This window comes from Camelus dromedarius, chromosome 10 (genome assembly GCF_036321535.1).
Source record: "Camelus dromedarius isolate mCamDro1 chromosome 10, mCamDro1.pat, whole genome shotgun sequence".
NCBI lineage: Eukaryota > Metazoa > Chordata > Mammalia > Artiodactyla > Camelidae > Camelus > Camelus dromedarius.
Window position 1 is genome coordinate 32,219,531 of NC_087445.1, and position 18,257 is coordinate 32,237,787.

Below are 18,257 nucleotides of genomic sequence, written 5' to 3' on the forward strand. Positions count from 1 at the left end.
CCGTTTTAGAAAAACACAATAGCAAAAGCAAGCACACACTTAGCCAGTGTTTCTTCTGAAAGGTCAAGGGAACAGATGACTCCTGGGATTCCAGTATCTGAAAACAAGAGTGTTTGGCCTGGATGCCTGGAATGATACTCTGACCACACAGGAGTTGAAGGGTTTCACATCTGAAGATTATGAGGGATCTTGGGAAGCGATTACTGGCAGTGTTGTTTCCAAGGAGCCTCATAAAGGGTCCTGCTCAGCCTGATCAGGCCACACTCTGGTTGGGGAATTAGTTCTGGGGGCCTTTCCTGATGCCTGTGATGGGCTCCACACATGGGCTGTCTGCATCTGTAAATTGTCATTATGGTCCAGGAAGAAGCTACTGCAGGGAAGGGTCAGTCCTGCTTCTGAATGTTGTCCATCCAGCACTTTTCCTGGTGCCCAGAGTTCGGTGGTGGTTCCCAGCCGCATCATAAAGGAGAACAAGAATTTTGTTTTGCAGAGCCATCTGCTACATAAACAAACCCACTAGGTAGGCAGCTGCTGACATAGCACCTTGACGAAGTTGGAGCTGATGGTATTCGTCTCCCTCCATGAGTTACCTCCTGTAGCAGTTGGGCAGAGCCTCTGTAGGACTTTATTCCATCTTGACCATAGTGCTAGAGAAGTTGGAGACCCACCTGTGCTGTGGCCACTCCCAGTAGGCACAGTGAACTGGGCCCACAGTCCGCAGGAAGAAATGTGGGTGACATCTTCCCTTTTCCATCTCTTACTTCCAGAAGGGAAACTGGTTCCTGCAGGAAAGCGGAAATGCCCTGGAAGTTTAGCTTAAAATAATGGTCATCAGCCCTGCTGAGAGTTGTGAGTTGAGTGACCATTATTTATATATTGAAGTATTTATACTCTAGTTCCTTCCACAAAGACTAGAGTGTAAATTGGTAAGGAAAAGATAAATGTAATAGAGTCTAGTAGACTTCCTATCTTGAAGGCCAGGAGTCTAAAAATCATTATCTGGCTTTTATTTAAATTCTTGGTGGGTCATATGTTTTTTTAATCCATGAATTTAATCAGAAACATTCCTGAAACAAAGTATGTGAAACCTGGGAATGCAGATTGCCCTGGAGGGGTACTGTCCAGTACAGTAGCCACAAGCCATATGTGGCCATTTAAATTTGAATTAATTAAAGCTAAAGTAAAATTTAAAAGTCAGTTTCTCAGTCATACTAGCCACATCTCAGGTGCTCAGTAACCACTCGCAGCTACTGTGTTGGACAGTGAGACATAGATCATTTCCATGAACACACAGAGTTCTACTGGATGGTGCTGCCCTGGAGAATACTGTTCCATTGTCATATTTAGTCATGTGATTCCTTTCTCCTCTAACTTCCTCCACTCCCCTTCCACTTTGGAAAGGCAGTCCACACCCAGCTTCATGGGGCTGCTTTATTATCATTAAGCAACAAGAGTGACAGTGCTCTCCTGATCTAACCAGTCACCACAGAGCCATCAGTGACCCCATGTGACAAAGTAAAGAGGAGGGATTTTTAAGAATGAGTTGTAGTGCTATGTAAAGCTATAGATAATAGGGGAGAAAACAGGATGCAAATCAATGTATATAATGTTCTAGTTTTGTTGTGTATACATCTGCTCATATAGAATTGTGGAAATAAAGATAATTTTTTTTCCTTTCTTTGCATATACTATTCTATATTTTCTAATTGGTACACTTAATTCCAAGTATTTTTATAATTAGAAAAACAAGTTTGTTTTTAGAGAAGAGGAAAAAACTTGCCAAAATTGACAAGAGGAGGAATGATTCTCCTTGACCTTCAGGAGCGGCAAATTCCTCCCCAACCCCTCCATTCTTGGAGGTAAAATAACTTCTAAAATGGGGAAGGGGTGATTTGCTAACTAAATGTAATGGCTAACATTTATTGTTAACATAAACTTATTTGTGCATTCTTAAGCTATTATAAGTGTATGTGTTCTTGTTCCAACTGCATTATCAATACCCAAGGACACGGTCTTAACTTCCATCTCTTTGGTCTCTCCAAAAGCACCTTGACCAGCACTTGATAACTATCATTGCCTGGCTGACTGACAGATTGGCCGACTTTGCCATCCCTCTTATATTTTATGCCCACGAAATGTGTTAACATCTTGCCTCATTTTGCTTTGGGTCCTAAAGCTAGTGTTCCTTCCAAATTTACTCCATGAAATCCAACAGCTGGAATACAGGAGCCATTCATCAGAAACGAGCTAGACTTTCTCTGGGTTTGTGTGTGTGGCAAAACCCCAATGGAATTTTTTTAATTTTGTTAGTTTTATGGAAATAGCAGTGGGAAGAGTGTACGTTAAAGCCCGCTGATCTGAGTGGCCACAGTCATCCACACCAGTGTATTTGGCGTCTCTAGGAGCTGGCTTCATGGAGGACGGGATTTCATAAGGAGGATTTTCTTTCCCTGAGTTGGCTGTGAGAGTGATAAAACATGCTTGTGGAGCCATTCCGGTCTCGACTGTTTCTCATGTGAGCCAAGACACCCACAGGCAGGAATTACAGTCTGCTCTGCCCTCTCACTCATCCAGACAGGGGAAACTGGGAGATGGAGCCCAGAATACTGGGTTTACTATTTAACATCACCCGGTGTATTTCACTGCATCACAAACCATCTATACTCTTATACATCACAACATTCAAATGCAGATTGAAACCATGTGAAATTCCTCTCTCTCTTCAAAGCAGGGAGAAGACAGGAAAGAGAGAATGAATTGGTTTTCACAAAAGGCCAGTGAATGTCTCTATCACTGTCCCTGACATACCTGAATGATTAATGTCCCTATTTGGGGAGTTGTGGGAGTTTAGTGAAAAATGTCTTTCTTCCTGGAAGGTTAATTTTACGCTGAGGAATGCTATCAGGGTATTTATGGGTGACAGATTTGAATGGCGCGTCATAGGAATATAAATAGCAATTATTGTCTATTTTGCTCAGTGAGGAGACATTTCATTCTAACAAACCAACCATGATGGTTTATGGTAACATTTTCCTACTGATGGGGATGCCGTGATTACGTGTGCCTGGCCACTGGGTACCCAAAGTCAAGAGGGGTCCAAGGAACCTCCCAAACCACGAAGGTGAACATCCCAGGTCTTTCTGACCACTCAAACGTGTTGCTGTTTTGAGCCTGCACTGGGATGAATGAAGAAATCAGGATCTGTGTATTAGTGCAGGATCTAGGAACTGACTACATTATTGTGAAATAATTTTACTTTAAAATTTTTTTATTTGGCAACATAGTTATATAAATTATATTATTAAAGCATATAAATATTAATTATATAATTAATTAAATCAAGTCATAATATATAATATATAAATGTATTATATTTAATTAATTAACTATTTAAATCTTCATAATAACTCAGTGAGGTGTAGGTACTACTTTTAACTCCATTTTACAAAGCAGAAAGCTGAAACACCCAGAGGCTAAGTAATTCATCAGGGCTACACAGTTGGTAAGTAGTTGAGCTAGGATTTGAACCCAGGAAGTCTGGCTCCAGAGTACTTGTTCTTCATCACTATTAAAATTCAGAAAAATACAAAGCCAAACCACCACCCCCAAAGACAACTATAGATATGTTGCCTTGCAATCTGTCCTATACATTGAATTCCCCATAGCCGACCCTGGTCTCCATATTCAATTTTGTATCTTGCTTTTATAAAAAACCCATTATAACCTTAATAATGGTTTTTCCATAATGTTAAAAACTCCTTGTAGACATTATTTTAGTGGTTACCTAGTATTCCCATCATGTAAGTGTATTACTGTTTGCTTCACCATTCTCTTGTGGTTGGCTATTTTGACTCTTCAGTTTTCTGTTACAACTAGCTCTGTGATGTCTACCTCTGTGCAGAATTTCTTCTGTTTTTCAGAATATACTTTTAGGAAGCATTCTTGGAAGTAAAAGTCCCATGTCCAAAATATGAACACATTTAGGTTCTAGACGCAGGTTGTCGGGTTGTTTTCCAGAGGCTTATACTCTTTTGCAGTGTCTCCAACACTGTGCCCTCTTCACCAGCCTCACTCCAGCACCAAGAATGACTTTCAGAAATCTTTGCTAATGTGATAGGTAGAATGTAGTATTTTGTCTTTGTCTCGGTTTGTATTGCTTTGATGGCTAGAGGACTGACGATTTGTCCATATTGGCTGATAATTATATGAGTGTTTGAGTGGTCTGTTTGGATCCTTTGCCCATCTGTCTATGGAGTCCACATAGAAGCCTTAGGAAAGAGAAGAGCCAGCAGTTTTCCATTCTTTCTTCTCCTGCCTTGACATGGAATTTCTTTATGTATTTTCCTGGTCAGTACTGCTAATGTGCATTTAATCTTTCCCCCAAACCTTATATGGATTTTTCCTCTTGATTCTATATAAGGTATACTACTGGTTGCTTATAATGGATATTATTATTTTGTTTTCTACTACGAGTGTGCCCTGTGCATAAATCTGTATCCACACCTCTGTCTTGAATTCTAAGCTCCTAGAGGGCTGGCCTGTATCTTTATGAGCAGTTCGGCACACATTCTAGGGTGATGTTCGTAGCACCATAGAACAAGCCTCCTGGCCAAGGGGACTCTGAGCAGTTATACGGGCTGCCTTGAGAGTATTGGTCAGAAACGAAGAGAGCTGTGAGCATAGTAGGCTGGATGTGTCATTGCGCCTTAGTTTTCCTTAAAGAGGGCTAAAAAGAACCCAAAGAGCACCTTCCCCACCTGCTGATAGGTGATTTGGGTAAGGAGCAGCAGTTCTAGTGGAGGAAAGCACACAGGACTAGGGCTTCAAAGTCCATGAATTAGTTTTGTGTTCTCCATCATGTAATGTTTGTGGAAGGAACCCTGGGGCACTTCCTCTGCTAATCCCTCATTTTTTCCACCAGAAACAGTCATGATATCAATAATAACTGACATTTATAAAGCGCTTTCAAATGCCATGTATGGGCTTCCTCTTCCAATGACTTGCTTAATGTTCATAGTCACCCTCTGAAATAGATAGTGACTTCCATATTTTAGAGTTGAGGAAACAGACACTGTGAAATAAAGTATTGAATGAAAGTTTCATTACTTTTTTTAAAAAAACATATACTCAAGAAAATACTCCATTACTTAAATTTATCATGAGGCAAGACAGAAGAATGAAAAATTAAGGTATCATGGACGGTGTGGAGGATCATAGAAAAGGACCACATAGGACCACAAGAAGAAACTCCATTAAGTAAGAAAAAAATTGAGAGCGAGAAATGAAACAAGATTAGCCAAATGTTGATTATTTTCAAATATTAAGAAATCTTCCCATATATTTATTATATGATTTATTCACATACAGTTTTCCCATTTACTGCAAAGATCAACAGTAATAATAGTTAAGTAAGTTGTAATATATCCAGCTATGGGCTACTGTGTACCTATTCAAAATAATGAGGAAGATATAAATATGTATGGATGTATCTCTTAGAAGGACTAATGGATAAATCTTTGTTGCTTTTTTTTTTTTTAAGGTAGGCATCGTTAAAAGAGTATTCTTCAGGTTTTTTTTACCAAATGTGAAATACGGAATAGAAGATAGAATACAGGAAGTTAAGGAAGATGCACTCAAAACCTGGTGGGAGGGCAGGGGGTAGGAATGTCCCCTAAAGGTCAGATCTTCAGTGTTTAGGACTGTTTGGAGAGTCTAGGAAGGTGAGCACCCCTTCCATTTCAGGTACTGGAGCAAGCAATAAAGAATGTCATCACCAGCAAACTTGAAATTCCCTGAAGGTAGAAGAGCTTCTGCTCAAAGAGTGCATTATGGAGACTTGCTCAGAAGGCTTTATAGGTGGACTTAGGGTTAAAGGGATTTTGTCATAGGAAGCCAGGCTGAGTGAGGGTCTTGCTGGGTTGAAATGATCTTTGGAACTTGTGCCCTGCAGTAGCTCAAGGCTGTGCTTGCATTTCAGGATTTTATGGGCAGCTGCAGACACTCTGCCCCCCGCACTACCCTGACTCTCAGAGAACCGTGCCACCAAGCAGCTCCTGCAATGTGGGGCCTTCCTTCGAGGACTGCCTGCTCCCCGCGTCCATGGGCCAGGCTGGCTTTGACGTTTTCCACAGAGCCTTCTCGGCTCACTCGGGCATTACAGGTGTGTTGTTGTTCTCTGTGGCTTAGACACACGGGCAGACTAGCAAGTGAGACCGGGAGGGCTTCCCCAGACCGTATCAACCCTGTTCACTCTGCCCATGAAGTGTCTCTCCTCTTCATCTTCCACTCCCACCACCCTCGTTCATGCCATCACATCTCCCAGACGAAGACAACAGCCTTCCAGCAGGTGTCCCTGAGTCAGCTCCTTATCTTTACCATCTGCCCTCCATGCTACCAGAACCATTGCCTTCCAAAACTGAAGGCTAAAAGAAGGCGATTTCCTGCTTAGATACAGTCAATAGTTTCCAGGTGTCTAAAGTCTGCTCTTCTCAGTGAGGCATTCAGAGCCCCCAGGAGTTGAGCCTGATCAAACTCTCCCGACCTGCCCTCCCATGTCTCGTGTCTTCCTCACAGGCTGTGCGCCTGCACTTTGCCGGCACGCTTGCCCCATATGCCCCTACTCTCTATCTTTGCTCCCTGTTTCATCCTTCTGGAATGTTCTTTCTCTACCTCTCCATCTGTGAGAATTCCGTCCTTTTCTTACTCAGATTTAAAATCACCTCCTTTTTGAGGCCACCCTCACCCTTCTTTACGGCACTTCACTTTTACTCCTACTCAGACCACTTTGTGCCAAGTCAGATTTTAGCCGTCTGCCTGCACATCAGCCTCGTCCCTTTCAAGGTGCCCGAAAACAGAGACCCACTGCAGGGCCTGGCCCAGCAAGGCTGCCTCCTTGACCCCCAGTCAGCCGGTGCCGCCTGCATGCCTGGCGGATGTGCCAAGGCCAGGTTTACTTGTGCGTTCTTTCTCTTCCAGTGTATGATTTGCCTTCCGGTTCCTCAAGCCTCTTTGGGGAGCCTCTTCGCAGCGGGCCTGAAGACGCTACGTTCCTGCAGATCAGTGCTGTGGACCGCTGTCCTAGCCAGCTCTCCTCTGTCTATACTGAAGGCTAAAAGCCCCCCCAGCCTCCAGTACCACCGGCATCCAGAATCTTCTGTTCCTTGCCACCTTTTGTTCTCATGCTTTCACAGACTACAAGAAAAGGATGTCGAGCAAATCAACAGAACCTACCAAGTCACAGGTGTGTCTTTGGAAGGCAGGGCTAGATGGTCAGAGCTGGGCTTTGCAGGCATGTTTGCAGCTGCTCCTTTTTCTCTCTGTGTTTGCCAGTAACCGGCAGGACTCTTTTCAAAGGGAATTCAGAGTCTCACTCTACCGGATACGTGTTACTTCCTGCCTGTCAACCCTCAAAGGATACCAAGGAAATGATGTGCAGGTGAAAATGTAGTTCGGGGATCACCCTGGCTGAAAACTCCAAATAGGGAAGAACAGCCCAAATTGCCAGCAGCACAGTGAACCGCGGGGCCCAGCGCTCGTCCTCTCCTCGCTGCCGGCTGACACCAAGCCAGGCACAGCCAGGGAAATCCACATTCCGAGCCCAGAGCGCGGTGGGGGCTCAGCTCCTAGAGGGGCCCCGGGCTTCCCAGCCCCGGCCTGGTGTGCCAGTGAGCTGGCTGCCTCTCTCCCCTGAGATATTCCCAGGCTAACCAGTTGCTTTTCAGTGTTTCTCCAAAAGCAAGATAAGAAGGTCTGTCAAGCACAGTCCTTTGAAAAGCACTACAGCTTGTTTTATATTCCTGCAACCTACCTTAGTTCTTTCATTTTAAAGACTTCATACCTACTTTAAAAGGTTAAAAACAATATTTAGAGGTCTGTTCTTTGGATGGAGATAATTATTTTCATCACCCCAACTCCGTACATTCGGCCTCCACTTGGCCCTGCCTCGCAGCACCTGTGAGCACCTGGAATGTTAGTTTTGCATTCAACCAAGGCCACCTGAGGGAGATGAGGGGGCACCCCTTTCCCAGTGCTGCCACAGAGACCCTCGTGGGCTGACTGCTCTGCTCCGTGACTCGACCTTGAAGACCTTGCTCAAAAGAAAAGGTCCACCCGTCGCCTCTGCTCCGGTGCTGTGACGAGAGACCAGCTAGAAGCTGAGAGCAGGCAGCATGGAGGTGTGCTCCTGGTTCTCCCAGAAAACCGAACCAGAAGTGCCCGACACACAGCTGTTTCCTACAGCCTCTGCTTCCTCCGCCAGGACCTCCCCTCTGTCTGTCTGTGTGTCTGTCTCTCCCTTCCCCATTGTGCATCGCTCTCACCCTCTTCTTGACTGTGCTTCAGGCACTCCCACCATCCACCATTGCCTGAACACCAGCTCTGAGCAAGGTCTGGCCCAAGGCAGGTAGAGGGGCAGCTCTGGAAAGGTGGCCAGAAGGAAACAACCTTTTTTTACTGAAACTCTGTTTTTGAGGGCCTGGAATTTTCACAGAGCTCTTAGCCATTTGATATCAAACCTAAACAGGAAGCCATTTTCCAAGCTGTTAAAAACACCTTTACCAAGCTGTTAAAAAGATCCGGAGTCCTATAGCAGAGACTATAAAAATAAGCCAAACTCCAAAGACCCCCAGTAAATTGTGACATTCCAGTGCTCTCACGTCTCATGATTTCTTTTCTCTCTCTTTAAAAATGTTATCTGAAGAAAAATGAAACAATGCTATTTGTCAAACCGAGATAATTACAACCTTCAACAAGACAATTAAACAGCTTGGTGTCAGACTTGGGATCCAGTGACAGTTTGTATCCTGACAGGCGGGTCCTTCCAGTCTGGCTGCACAGGAGGTGGTGTTCTGCCTGATTCCGGACTTCACTCTGACGTGCGGTAGAATAAGGCACATAAAGAACCAAGCACGGGGTCTGTCTTTACGTGCACTCAGCACACGCAGTCAGTCTAGTTTCTCTGGCTAGTGGGCTCCCATCTGAGAAGAGCCATGACACAGATGTCCATGTCTGCAAAAGAGACGAGTTATTCACTTTACAAAAATCTTTTCTGCTTTACAAAAGGACGCACGTCAGACTTTCTTTCCAAATGAGCTCTCAGACTGCACACAAAGTCCCACCCTTCTGGCAGGGTTCGTGGGTTGTGTCCCTTGGCCTCAAAAGGGACCCATGTCCTTTGTCACACCCTCAGAGAAGGGAAAGCTCTGATATCTTAGAGAGACAATCTATCCATTCAATACTGAATCCTCTGTGGGGAACTCAAAACATATTTGTGTGATGAGGAGGAAGAAGATGGAAAGATGGTTGCTACTGCAGCTGACGTCAGCCTGCCCATGGCTTTTTGCTATAACTTAAGGTGGAAACAGGGAAGGAGGACAAAGCCAGAAGCTGAACCTCAGAAACTTTGGCTGAAGGAGACGCTCCTGCATGTCTCTAGGCCTGCATTTGGCCTCACTGAGGAGGGAAGGAGCCAAGGGGCACCTGGCAGCAGCCGCTACAGGGCCTCCTTCCCCAGCAGGGACTGGCCCTGCCCCTGAGGGGCATTCCTTTTAGCAGAGGGAGGGCTCAGTGCAGCCTGCAAAGCCTCTCACTCCCCACCCCACCCCCCACACCGTGTTTCCCCACAGCTGCAGGTTTGAGCTTAGGGCCCAAGACATGAAACCTCCAGGCTCCTTCAAGACTATACACTCTGGCCTGAGATTCCAGGATCTCGCCTGACCTTAAAATTTGTCCCTTGCTTGCTTTCCCATTGCACATGATTTATATACGCTTTCATCATTATGTTTGTAGTAGTAAAAGTGGAAACTTCAGAAAATTATTCTCTTCCATTTCCTGGCCTTTTTACTCTTGATGTGTAACCATTTTCATAAACATCCGAACTGAGACTGTCATTCCCCCTTTTTAAAAAACTCGTGCTTGTGAAAATACACACAGCCCGAAGCCAATTATCCTATTACATTAAAAAAAAAAAATCAGTATGCCTAGAGACATTTCATTTGCTGCATTGTCTTAATTCCCTAAAGGGACTGCATCAAAATGTAAGTTGTAATTTAGCCTCTGATCAGCTGTTAAATATTATTTAAATATTTACTAGTCCTATGGGGCATCTCCCTTTACCCGTGTCTCCCCCAAATTATCTAGGTGATTCTAAAATGAACAGAAGGTCTTCAGTAGATCACAGCAAAGTTTCCACTGATGAAACAGAGCTTTGGTGTTGTTCTGTTGTTTTAACATTAGCAGTTGTCAAGCACATTAGCACCCTAGGACAGAGGTGAATGTTCAACCCCTATCCAACAACCTTGCTTCCCAGTTGCCTTGACGTATTGGAAATAGTGATTGTAAATGTCCAATTTAATTATCTGGTATTTTATTTGACTGTTTTGACCATGTTTTATAGCAGCATTTTTAATGGCACATTTTGTTGGTGGTGTGGAATTTCTGTGGTTACATTTTTTTTTTTTTTTGTCATGAGCAAAGCAAAAAAAGAAAAAACAAAAACACTCAATGGACAAATGGTGAGTGTAAAAAAGAAGAGATTTATTTTGTACAGACAGCAGAGCATCCTGTGTAATGTTGCTGACATAAAGCACTTTGGGGGAAAAAAGTGGAAATCTGTTTTCCATAAATCACAGACTCTTGTACATAGTTATACACACTCACGTAGAGAAATGAACTGCATATATCATACTGGATATGGGGCTGATTTTACTCTAGGGGCACATCTGGTGCTTATTGTCATAAATCTTTTAAAGAATTAGGTACACTTTTTTTCTATTAATATGTATAGTTTTGTGATTTGTCACAGTTATGTTTCATATAATCATAAGTTATTTTGCCTTGTTTCATGAAGTCCTTTTTATATGTCAAAAGTAAAATGAAGGGATTGTGCACTTGGTACATAATAAAACTGGAAATAGAGGGTGCACCCACCTGCCTGAACTCCTTCAGTGTGTCGTTTTAAAACCCAATGGCAACAACCATTTTTTGTTTGTTTGTTTCATTATTTTGTTTAGTTTCACCATCAGCCTCCCTCGTACTAGGATGGTAATTATAATTAAAAGCAGATGGGGGTTGGGGAGGGCGTGGCCAAGGCCAGCTTTAAAATGCCGCGTTGCTTTGGGCCAGAGCTGCAGCCTGGATTTAATTATAGATATGAGGATGAAATGGCAGTAAAAATGCATGTGTCCCTGAATCCTTTACATGTTGGGAGTGTCCATAAATAAAACATGAAGTTTTATTTCATCAGATTTAATTAAAGCTTTTATACATGTTTTATTGGTTATTCTATTAATCCGCTTCAAAAACTGGATAAATGTGTGCTAGGGTTTGGGGTTTATTTATGCCTTTTCAGTGCAGCGCTACATCATGCCTCAGAAGTGCCTCTAGTTCGTGGTCCTCCAGGTGATGGGGTTACGGCATGCTGGCCATCGGAGTGGGCCCCTTCTGCCCAGTTTTCCTAGAATCCTGCCGAGAAGGACACAGGCATCAGCTTCCTAATACCCTGACATTTGAAGTCCTCTGATTTCCCGAAGGAGAAAGGAAAGGAGCAGGTACTATTTCCCTGATCCCCTGTCTTGTCTGATCTACAGGCTTTGGGAGGCCGCCTGACCCTCTGGTGTGATGAACGTGTTTCCTTGGCTACCATCCATGGGGGGTGGGATAGTGGAAAGATTGGTCAGGATGCTTTCACTCCAACCTATTGCCAAGCACAGGATTCTAAAAGACATCACATTTCTCACAAGGATCATTCTTAGAAAGCTGGCAGTTCTCTCACTGAATTTTTAAAACTTGAGAATTACGTTAAGGGAAGATACAAAGCAAGAGGGCTGATGGCTCCCATCCATGTTGTCTGGCTCTTCAAAGTACTGGGGACGAGGGACAGGCAGCACACTCCGGTGGTTTAGGGCTTGGAGATGGAAATAGTGCTGACTGATAAGACACAAAGAGCTTCTGTGCTCCCTAAAAGGAGGCAGCTGATGGGAGGGTGATTTGGTCCAACCCGTTTGGAGAATCATGTTGTAGAGTTGGTTAACTGATAGAGTTGAAGATACGCATACCCTGCGACCCAACAGTTCCACACCCCTCTCGGGAGACTCTTGCATAAGTTGACGATGGTTCAGATACAAGATGTTCATAGCAATGCCATCCTCAATAGCCAAAAACTGGAAATGACCCAACTGTCCACCAGCAGTAAAAAGAGTAAGTGAGCTGTGCTAAAGTAATGGAGTGAAGTGCGATGCAGCAAGGGCTGCGGCCACTGTGGCCACATGCAGTAACTCAGAGCCGAGTCTCACAAACTATGTTGAAAAAAAGAACAAGACACAAAAGCAAATTTACAGTGTTATTCTATGTAGATACAGTTTGAAAACAAGGAAATTCAAATACAGGATTTAGGTGGCAGACATGTAAACACCAGCACAGAAAATATTATCACAAAGGTCCAGGTACTGATTAACTCTAGTCAGGAAGAAAGGGCACACCTCTCGAGGACTTCCGGGGTCCGGCCCAACCATATTTTATTTCTTGACCCCACGTGTTAGGTTAAACAGGTGTTTGCTTTATAATTACTTAACTGTGCATAAATACTTTTTAGTTTTTAGTTCAAATACCAGTGAAGGTCAAGTCTTGCATCCTCTGCTCCGGGGGCCTGCCTACAATCATTTTCTGCAAAGGGCCAGGTAGGACGTATTTCAGGCTTTTAGGGCCATGTGGCCTCGGTCTCAGCTACTCAACTTTGTTGTCATAGCTCCAAAGCAGCCACAGACAATATACAAACAAATGGGTGTGGCTGTGTTACAATAAAACTTCATTTATAGAGACAAATTTGAATTTCCTGTAGTTTTCAGATGTCATGAAATTGTTTTTTTCTTTTGATTTTTTCAACTATTTAAAAATGTAAAACAGTAAATAAATTGTATTTCACAGGCTGTACAGAAACAAATGAAAAAGGCAGCAGGCAGGATTTGCCCCATTGGCCACAGTGTGCTGGCCCTGGTGAGCGGAGGGAACATTCTGTGGCCCCTCCCATAAATATCCACCCAAAGAAAACCGCCGTGAGGAGCCCCTCTGCTTATTCCTTGGCTATGCTGGGTACTGTTCCTGGAGGAAATTCATGAGTTCTATTGATTAAGCTTTTCTTTGTTTAGATTCTGGGTTCTGCTCCCCGGGATACAGATGAATGCTTAGAGCTTGGAGTGCCATTTGACTTTATCTCTGGATTTGGAGTTTTTAATAAAAAGAACTGGGCATAGAGAAATCTGTGAGAATTGGAAAATGAGCACCCATTCTTTCCAAGCTAACCAAATATTTGCTGGATCTTGGCAGCCATAGCCAACCTTTTCCTCTGAAATGCTGAGAGGTTATAAGTAGTGGGAGACTTCATTTTTCTCAGGCCGTAGCTCTTGTGAGAAGCTGAAGCGGCCTCTCAAAACCTGCAGGGTTCTCAGGGAGAGGCGGGTCAGAGTTTTATGTTCAAAGACTCTGCCGAGAAATGGTTGGAGCAGAGTCAGGGGACCCTGATGCTGCTCGTGGTCTGCGCCCTCTCCATGTAGCAGGAGAGCTACCCACCAGCACCTTCTCTGGCCCCTGGTTTCCCATGATGCCTCACTCCCTAATTCCCAAACTTAGGGGTTGGCAGCCCTGACAGTGCCGCCTGTCCGCTACTCGTGCTTACGAGAGAGAATGAGGCTCAATTCACATGAGCACGAGTGTATGCCCCTCTTTGTCTCTCTAGCTTGTGATAAAATTGATAATGGTTATTCGTGACTCCTGAGACACTTGCTAAACACTAGCATGGACCACATCCTCTTCAGCAGGTCTCTCTGGTGGCTTTGGGTTCTTGGGTTTGTGTATTCTGTATGGTTTGGATCTTTAAACTGCAGGGAACACAGTGTCTTGGATGAAATAATCTGAACTTTATAAAGAGAAGTTTAACCAAAAGAAAGCTTAGACAACATCCAGTCCAACCTCATCTTTTACAGAGGAGGAAACTGAGGTTGTTTCGTTCATTTGTTCAATATTTATTGTGTAAAATACGCACGGATAGAAGTGGCTCTGATGCTCACAGCTGACAACAGGGGGATTCCAAGAATCATCTGCCCAATGTTCTTGCTCCAGGTGTGTATTAAACATGCACACTCTAGAGCTACTGAATGCACACCCCAGAGTTACTGAGTTAGAATTTTTAGGGTTAAGATGGTTGTATCCGTATTCTTAATAAACTGTCCAGGTGGTTGTTTATGCAAACTGAATTTGACCCCCCTCTTGATATAGTGCAGGAAGCTGACCATTTAACAGGGCAACATAGTTTAATAAGAGCTAACAGAAGAGGAGCTTCCAATCCCTGCCGAGGGAGACAAGAGAGCAAGGTCAGAGTTTCCTGAGGGAAGGGATGGCTGCCTTAATCCTAAAGGTTAAGTTAATCTTCTAGAAGCAAAGATGCAACAGAAGGATGTGCCAGGCAGAAAAAAGCACATGTGCAGAGACACTAGGAGAAGGAAGGTAACCTGCCAGCATCACCCAACAAGCTAGTTTGAGAGTTGGAGGTTGCCCGGCTCCGGGCTCTGAATGATTCTTCTCTGGCCCTGAGCCCCAGCCCTTCCAGTATTGGCCCCACTGAGCTCAGGGCATTGTTTTCCAACCCAGCAGGGGATACTGTTACTAGTTACTCTGCAAAAAAAAAAAAAAAAAAGGGTTCCACTGTCAAATTGGTTTAGGGAATAGTGGGTCAAAGTTACACTGATTTTTTTTTAATGCAAGACTGCTCAGAGACTTTACTATGCTGAAGTGCATTGTGACTCTCCAAGAAAGAGAGGATGAAATCTATTGACCATGGAACCGCTTTTTTCCAAAAACTACCTTGTTAGCACTGTAGAAAGCAACTTGGCAGGTCCTCAAAAAATTAAATGTACAATTACCATATGATCCAGCAGTTATGTACATACTCGGAAGTATTGAAAACAGGGGCTAAAAACAGCTACGTGGACACCAGTTCTAGCAGCATTATTCACAGCAGCCAAAATGTGAAACAATCTAAATATCCATTAGCTGATGAATGTATAAACAAAGTGTGGTCTACCCAACAATGCATGTACAGCCGGCCGTCTGTATCCATAAGTTTTGAGCCAGCTGACTGTACTCCATCATTTTATGTAATGGATTTGAGCATCCAGGGATTTTGGTGTCGGTGGAACCAATCCCCCATGGATGCTAAGAGCCCACTGTACTTCATGGCACTAAGCTGTACACTCAAAAATGGTTAAAATGGTAAATTTCATGTTAGGTATATTTTACTGCCATAAAGGATAATGTAAACAGAGTACCTACTACAGTGCTTACCACTCAGAAGACAATTTTCTTCTTTTTTTTTTTCAATTGAAGTATAGTTAATTACAATTTGTCGGTTTCTGGTGTACAGCACAATGTCCCAGTCATGCATATACATACATATATTGTTTTCATATTATTTTCATTAAAGGTTATTACAAGATATTGAACATAAGTTCCCTGTGCTATACAGAAGAAACTTTTTAAAATCTGTTTTTATATATAGTGGTTAACATTTGTAAATCCCAAATTTATCCCTTCCCACCCTCTTTCCCTAGTAATCATAAATAAGGTTGTTTACTATGTCTGCAAGCCTGTTTCTGTTTTGCAGATGAGTTCACAGTGTCCTTTTTCTTTTTTCTAAGATTCCAAATATGAGTGACATCATATGATATTTTTCTTTCTCTTTCTGACTTCACTTAGATTGACGATCTCTAGGTCCATCCATGTTGCTGTAATGGCATTATTTTATTCTTTTTCATGGCTGATTACTATTCCATTATATAAATATACCACAACTTCTTTATCCAGTCTTTATCCAGTCATCTGTCGAAGGACATTTAGGTTGCTTCCATGTCTTGGCTATTGTATATAGTGCTGCTATGAACACTGGGGTACATGTATCTTTTCAAATTGGAGTTCCCTCCAGATATATACCCAGGAGTGGGACTGCTAGATCATATCATAAGTCTATTTTTAGTGTTTTGAGGAATCTCCATACTGTTTTCCATAATGGCTGTACCAAACTACATTCCTACCAGCAGTGTAGGAGGGTTCCCTTTTCTCCACACCCTCTCCAGCATTTATCATTCATGGACTTTTCAAAAATAAACTCAAAATGGCTTAAAGACTTAATTTAAGACAAGACATGATAAATCTCCTAGAAGAAAACATAGGCAAAACATTCTCTGACATAAATCCTAGCAATGTTCTCCTAGGGCAGTTTACCCAGGCAATAGAAATAGGAGCAAAAATAAACAAATGGGACCTACTTAAGCTTTTGCACAGCAGAGGAAACCATAAACAAGACAAAATGACAACCTATGGAATGGGAGAAAATATTTGCAAATGATGTGACTGGCAAAGGCTTAATTTCCAGAATATATAAACAGCTCATACAGCTTAATAAACAAACAAACAAACAAACAAAAACAGCCCAGTCCAAAAATGGGCAGAGAACCTAAACAAGCAATTCTCCAATGAAGACATACAAATGGCCAATAGGCACATGCAAAATGCTCAATATTGCTAATTATCAGAGAAATGCAAATTAAAACTACAATAAGGTATCACCTCAGAAAACAATTTTCAAAGTAAGCACCTTGCTAGGTAAGTGTTCCTTTGGAGGCTGTTTAAGAGTGAAGACTTCAGAGGCAGGAGAGAGCAGAACCTGCAAGGATGGCTGTTTGCCCTGGCAGGTGGCTGTGGAGGCTGTGAGGGGCACCTGGCCCGGGGAGGAAGTAGAAGAGGAGATGGCCAGGTGGTTTGGAACATGGAGAGCAGTGCCTGACGTCAGTCCTTCCAATAGTTCCTCAGTACTTAGTTCTCCCCTTCAGAAATAAATACCACTGCTTTAAGAAAGAGTAGGGAGAGAGATTTTTGAGAAGAAGAAGTCACATTTGCTGCCAGTAGATTGGGCTGTCAGTCTCCGTACATGACCTGTTCTATCCAAGAACAGCTGAGAACGGAAGTACCATTGGGCTGAAGGACGCAGTGTGGGTGCGGGGGCCCACCTGCTCACTGCTGGTCTCCCTCAGTGGGGCCGGTGTTGGTTTGGCAATCCTGTTCCACTGATAAGGTAACATTTAAAAGAAAACAACAACAACAAACAATAAAAGAGCGAGGGCTCACAAGGCTTCACTCCTCTTAACAATTTGTGTACAAGAATTTAAGTTTTTCTTCATTCCTCCAAGATGAATCAGGTACCCCTTTGACAGATGTCCCCCTCCCTGCCCACTGGCTTTATAATTGCTGCTTAAAAGTTGGTAACCGGTGTGTGTGTGTGTGTGTGTGTGTGTATGTGTGTGCACGTGTGCGTGCACGCATGTGTTGGGGAGAGGCAGAGGTGACGTTTTAATGGGGAAAACATTTTTTATTGATTTACTTCTCAAAATGTGTATGGTGCACATATGTGATGGGGGTGGAAATGCAAGTAAATACAATCTGGGGCACCTCTCTTAACTGAGATGCTTTACACATGAGCGCACACATGGCCAGGGATTTGATCGGGCATCTCCTGTGTGCTTGAGGCCAGAGTTGAGAACCCCAGAGGGATGACGTGAAGTTTGAATGAGGTGACAAAGTGATCGTCAGACTTTAATGTGCATTTGAATTAGGTGAGGATCTTGACAAAACACGCATTCTGACTCAGTAGGTCTGAGGAAGGGACTGGGACTCTGCATTTCTAGTAAGCTCCTGGGAGATGCCGATGCTGCTGATCGGGGACCACTCTTTGAGAACCAGATGCAGAGACAAAGACGGGCACCGAAATCAGAAGTGGACATCCCTGTATGGCCTGAACTGCACAGGTTTGAAGACCCTGGCCACACCCACACAGGCTGTTTCCTAGCACATCCTGGTTATGGTCATTACTTGCCTCTGAGTAAGGAAAAAGTGGAGACTTAAATACATCTGCCTTGTATTTCTGGCATCTGCCTATTCCATTATTTCACACATCTACCTGGAATTTCAAACTTTTGTGAAATTGTAGTTAAAACTCAGTAGGTTACAAGACTCTACATTTTTGCTTGTGCACAACACTGGCAATTTGCTATAGATATGAGTGTGCATACGTATGAAGAGATAGCCATTTCCCCCTTAGAAAGGAAGACAAGTTCTACTTAAAGGGAAGTTAGCCAATTTCTGGCATATTTGGGAGATTATTTCTTTACATCTCCCAGTATCCACGATGCTTAATATCCCTGGCATTCTGGGCC

General features: G+C 43.3%; 1 protein-coding gene across 1 annotated transcript in view; it reads left to right on the plus strand.

Annotated features, from left to right (window-relative positions):
* Positions 1 to 11,269, plus strand: part of GLIS3 (GLIS family zinc finger 3) — a 438,827-nt gene extending 427,558 nt beyond the window's left edge. The window contains exons 10-11 of the mRNA XM_031449780.2: positions 5,978 to 6,160; positions 6,976 to 11,269. Coding sequence (XP_031305640.2) covers positions 5,978 to 6,160; positions 6,976 to 7,112 — 320 coding nt within the window. The 3' untranslated portion in view covers positions 7,113 to 11,269. The remainder of the gene's footprint in view (positions 1 to 5,977; positions 6,161 to 6,975) is intronic.
* The last annotated feature ends 6,988 nt before the right edge of the window (positions 11,270 to 18,257 follow it).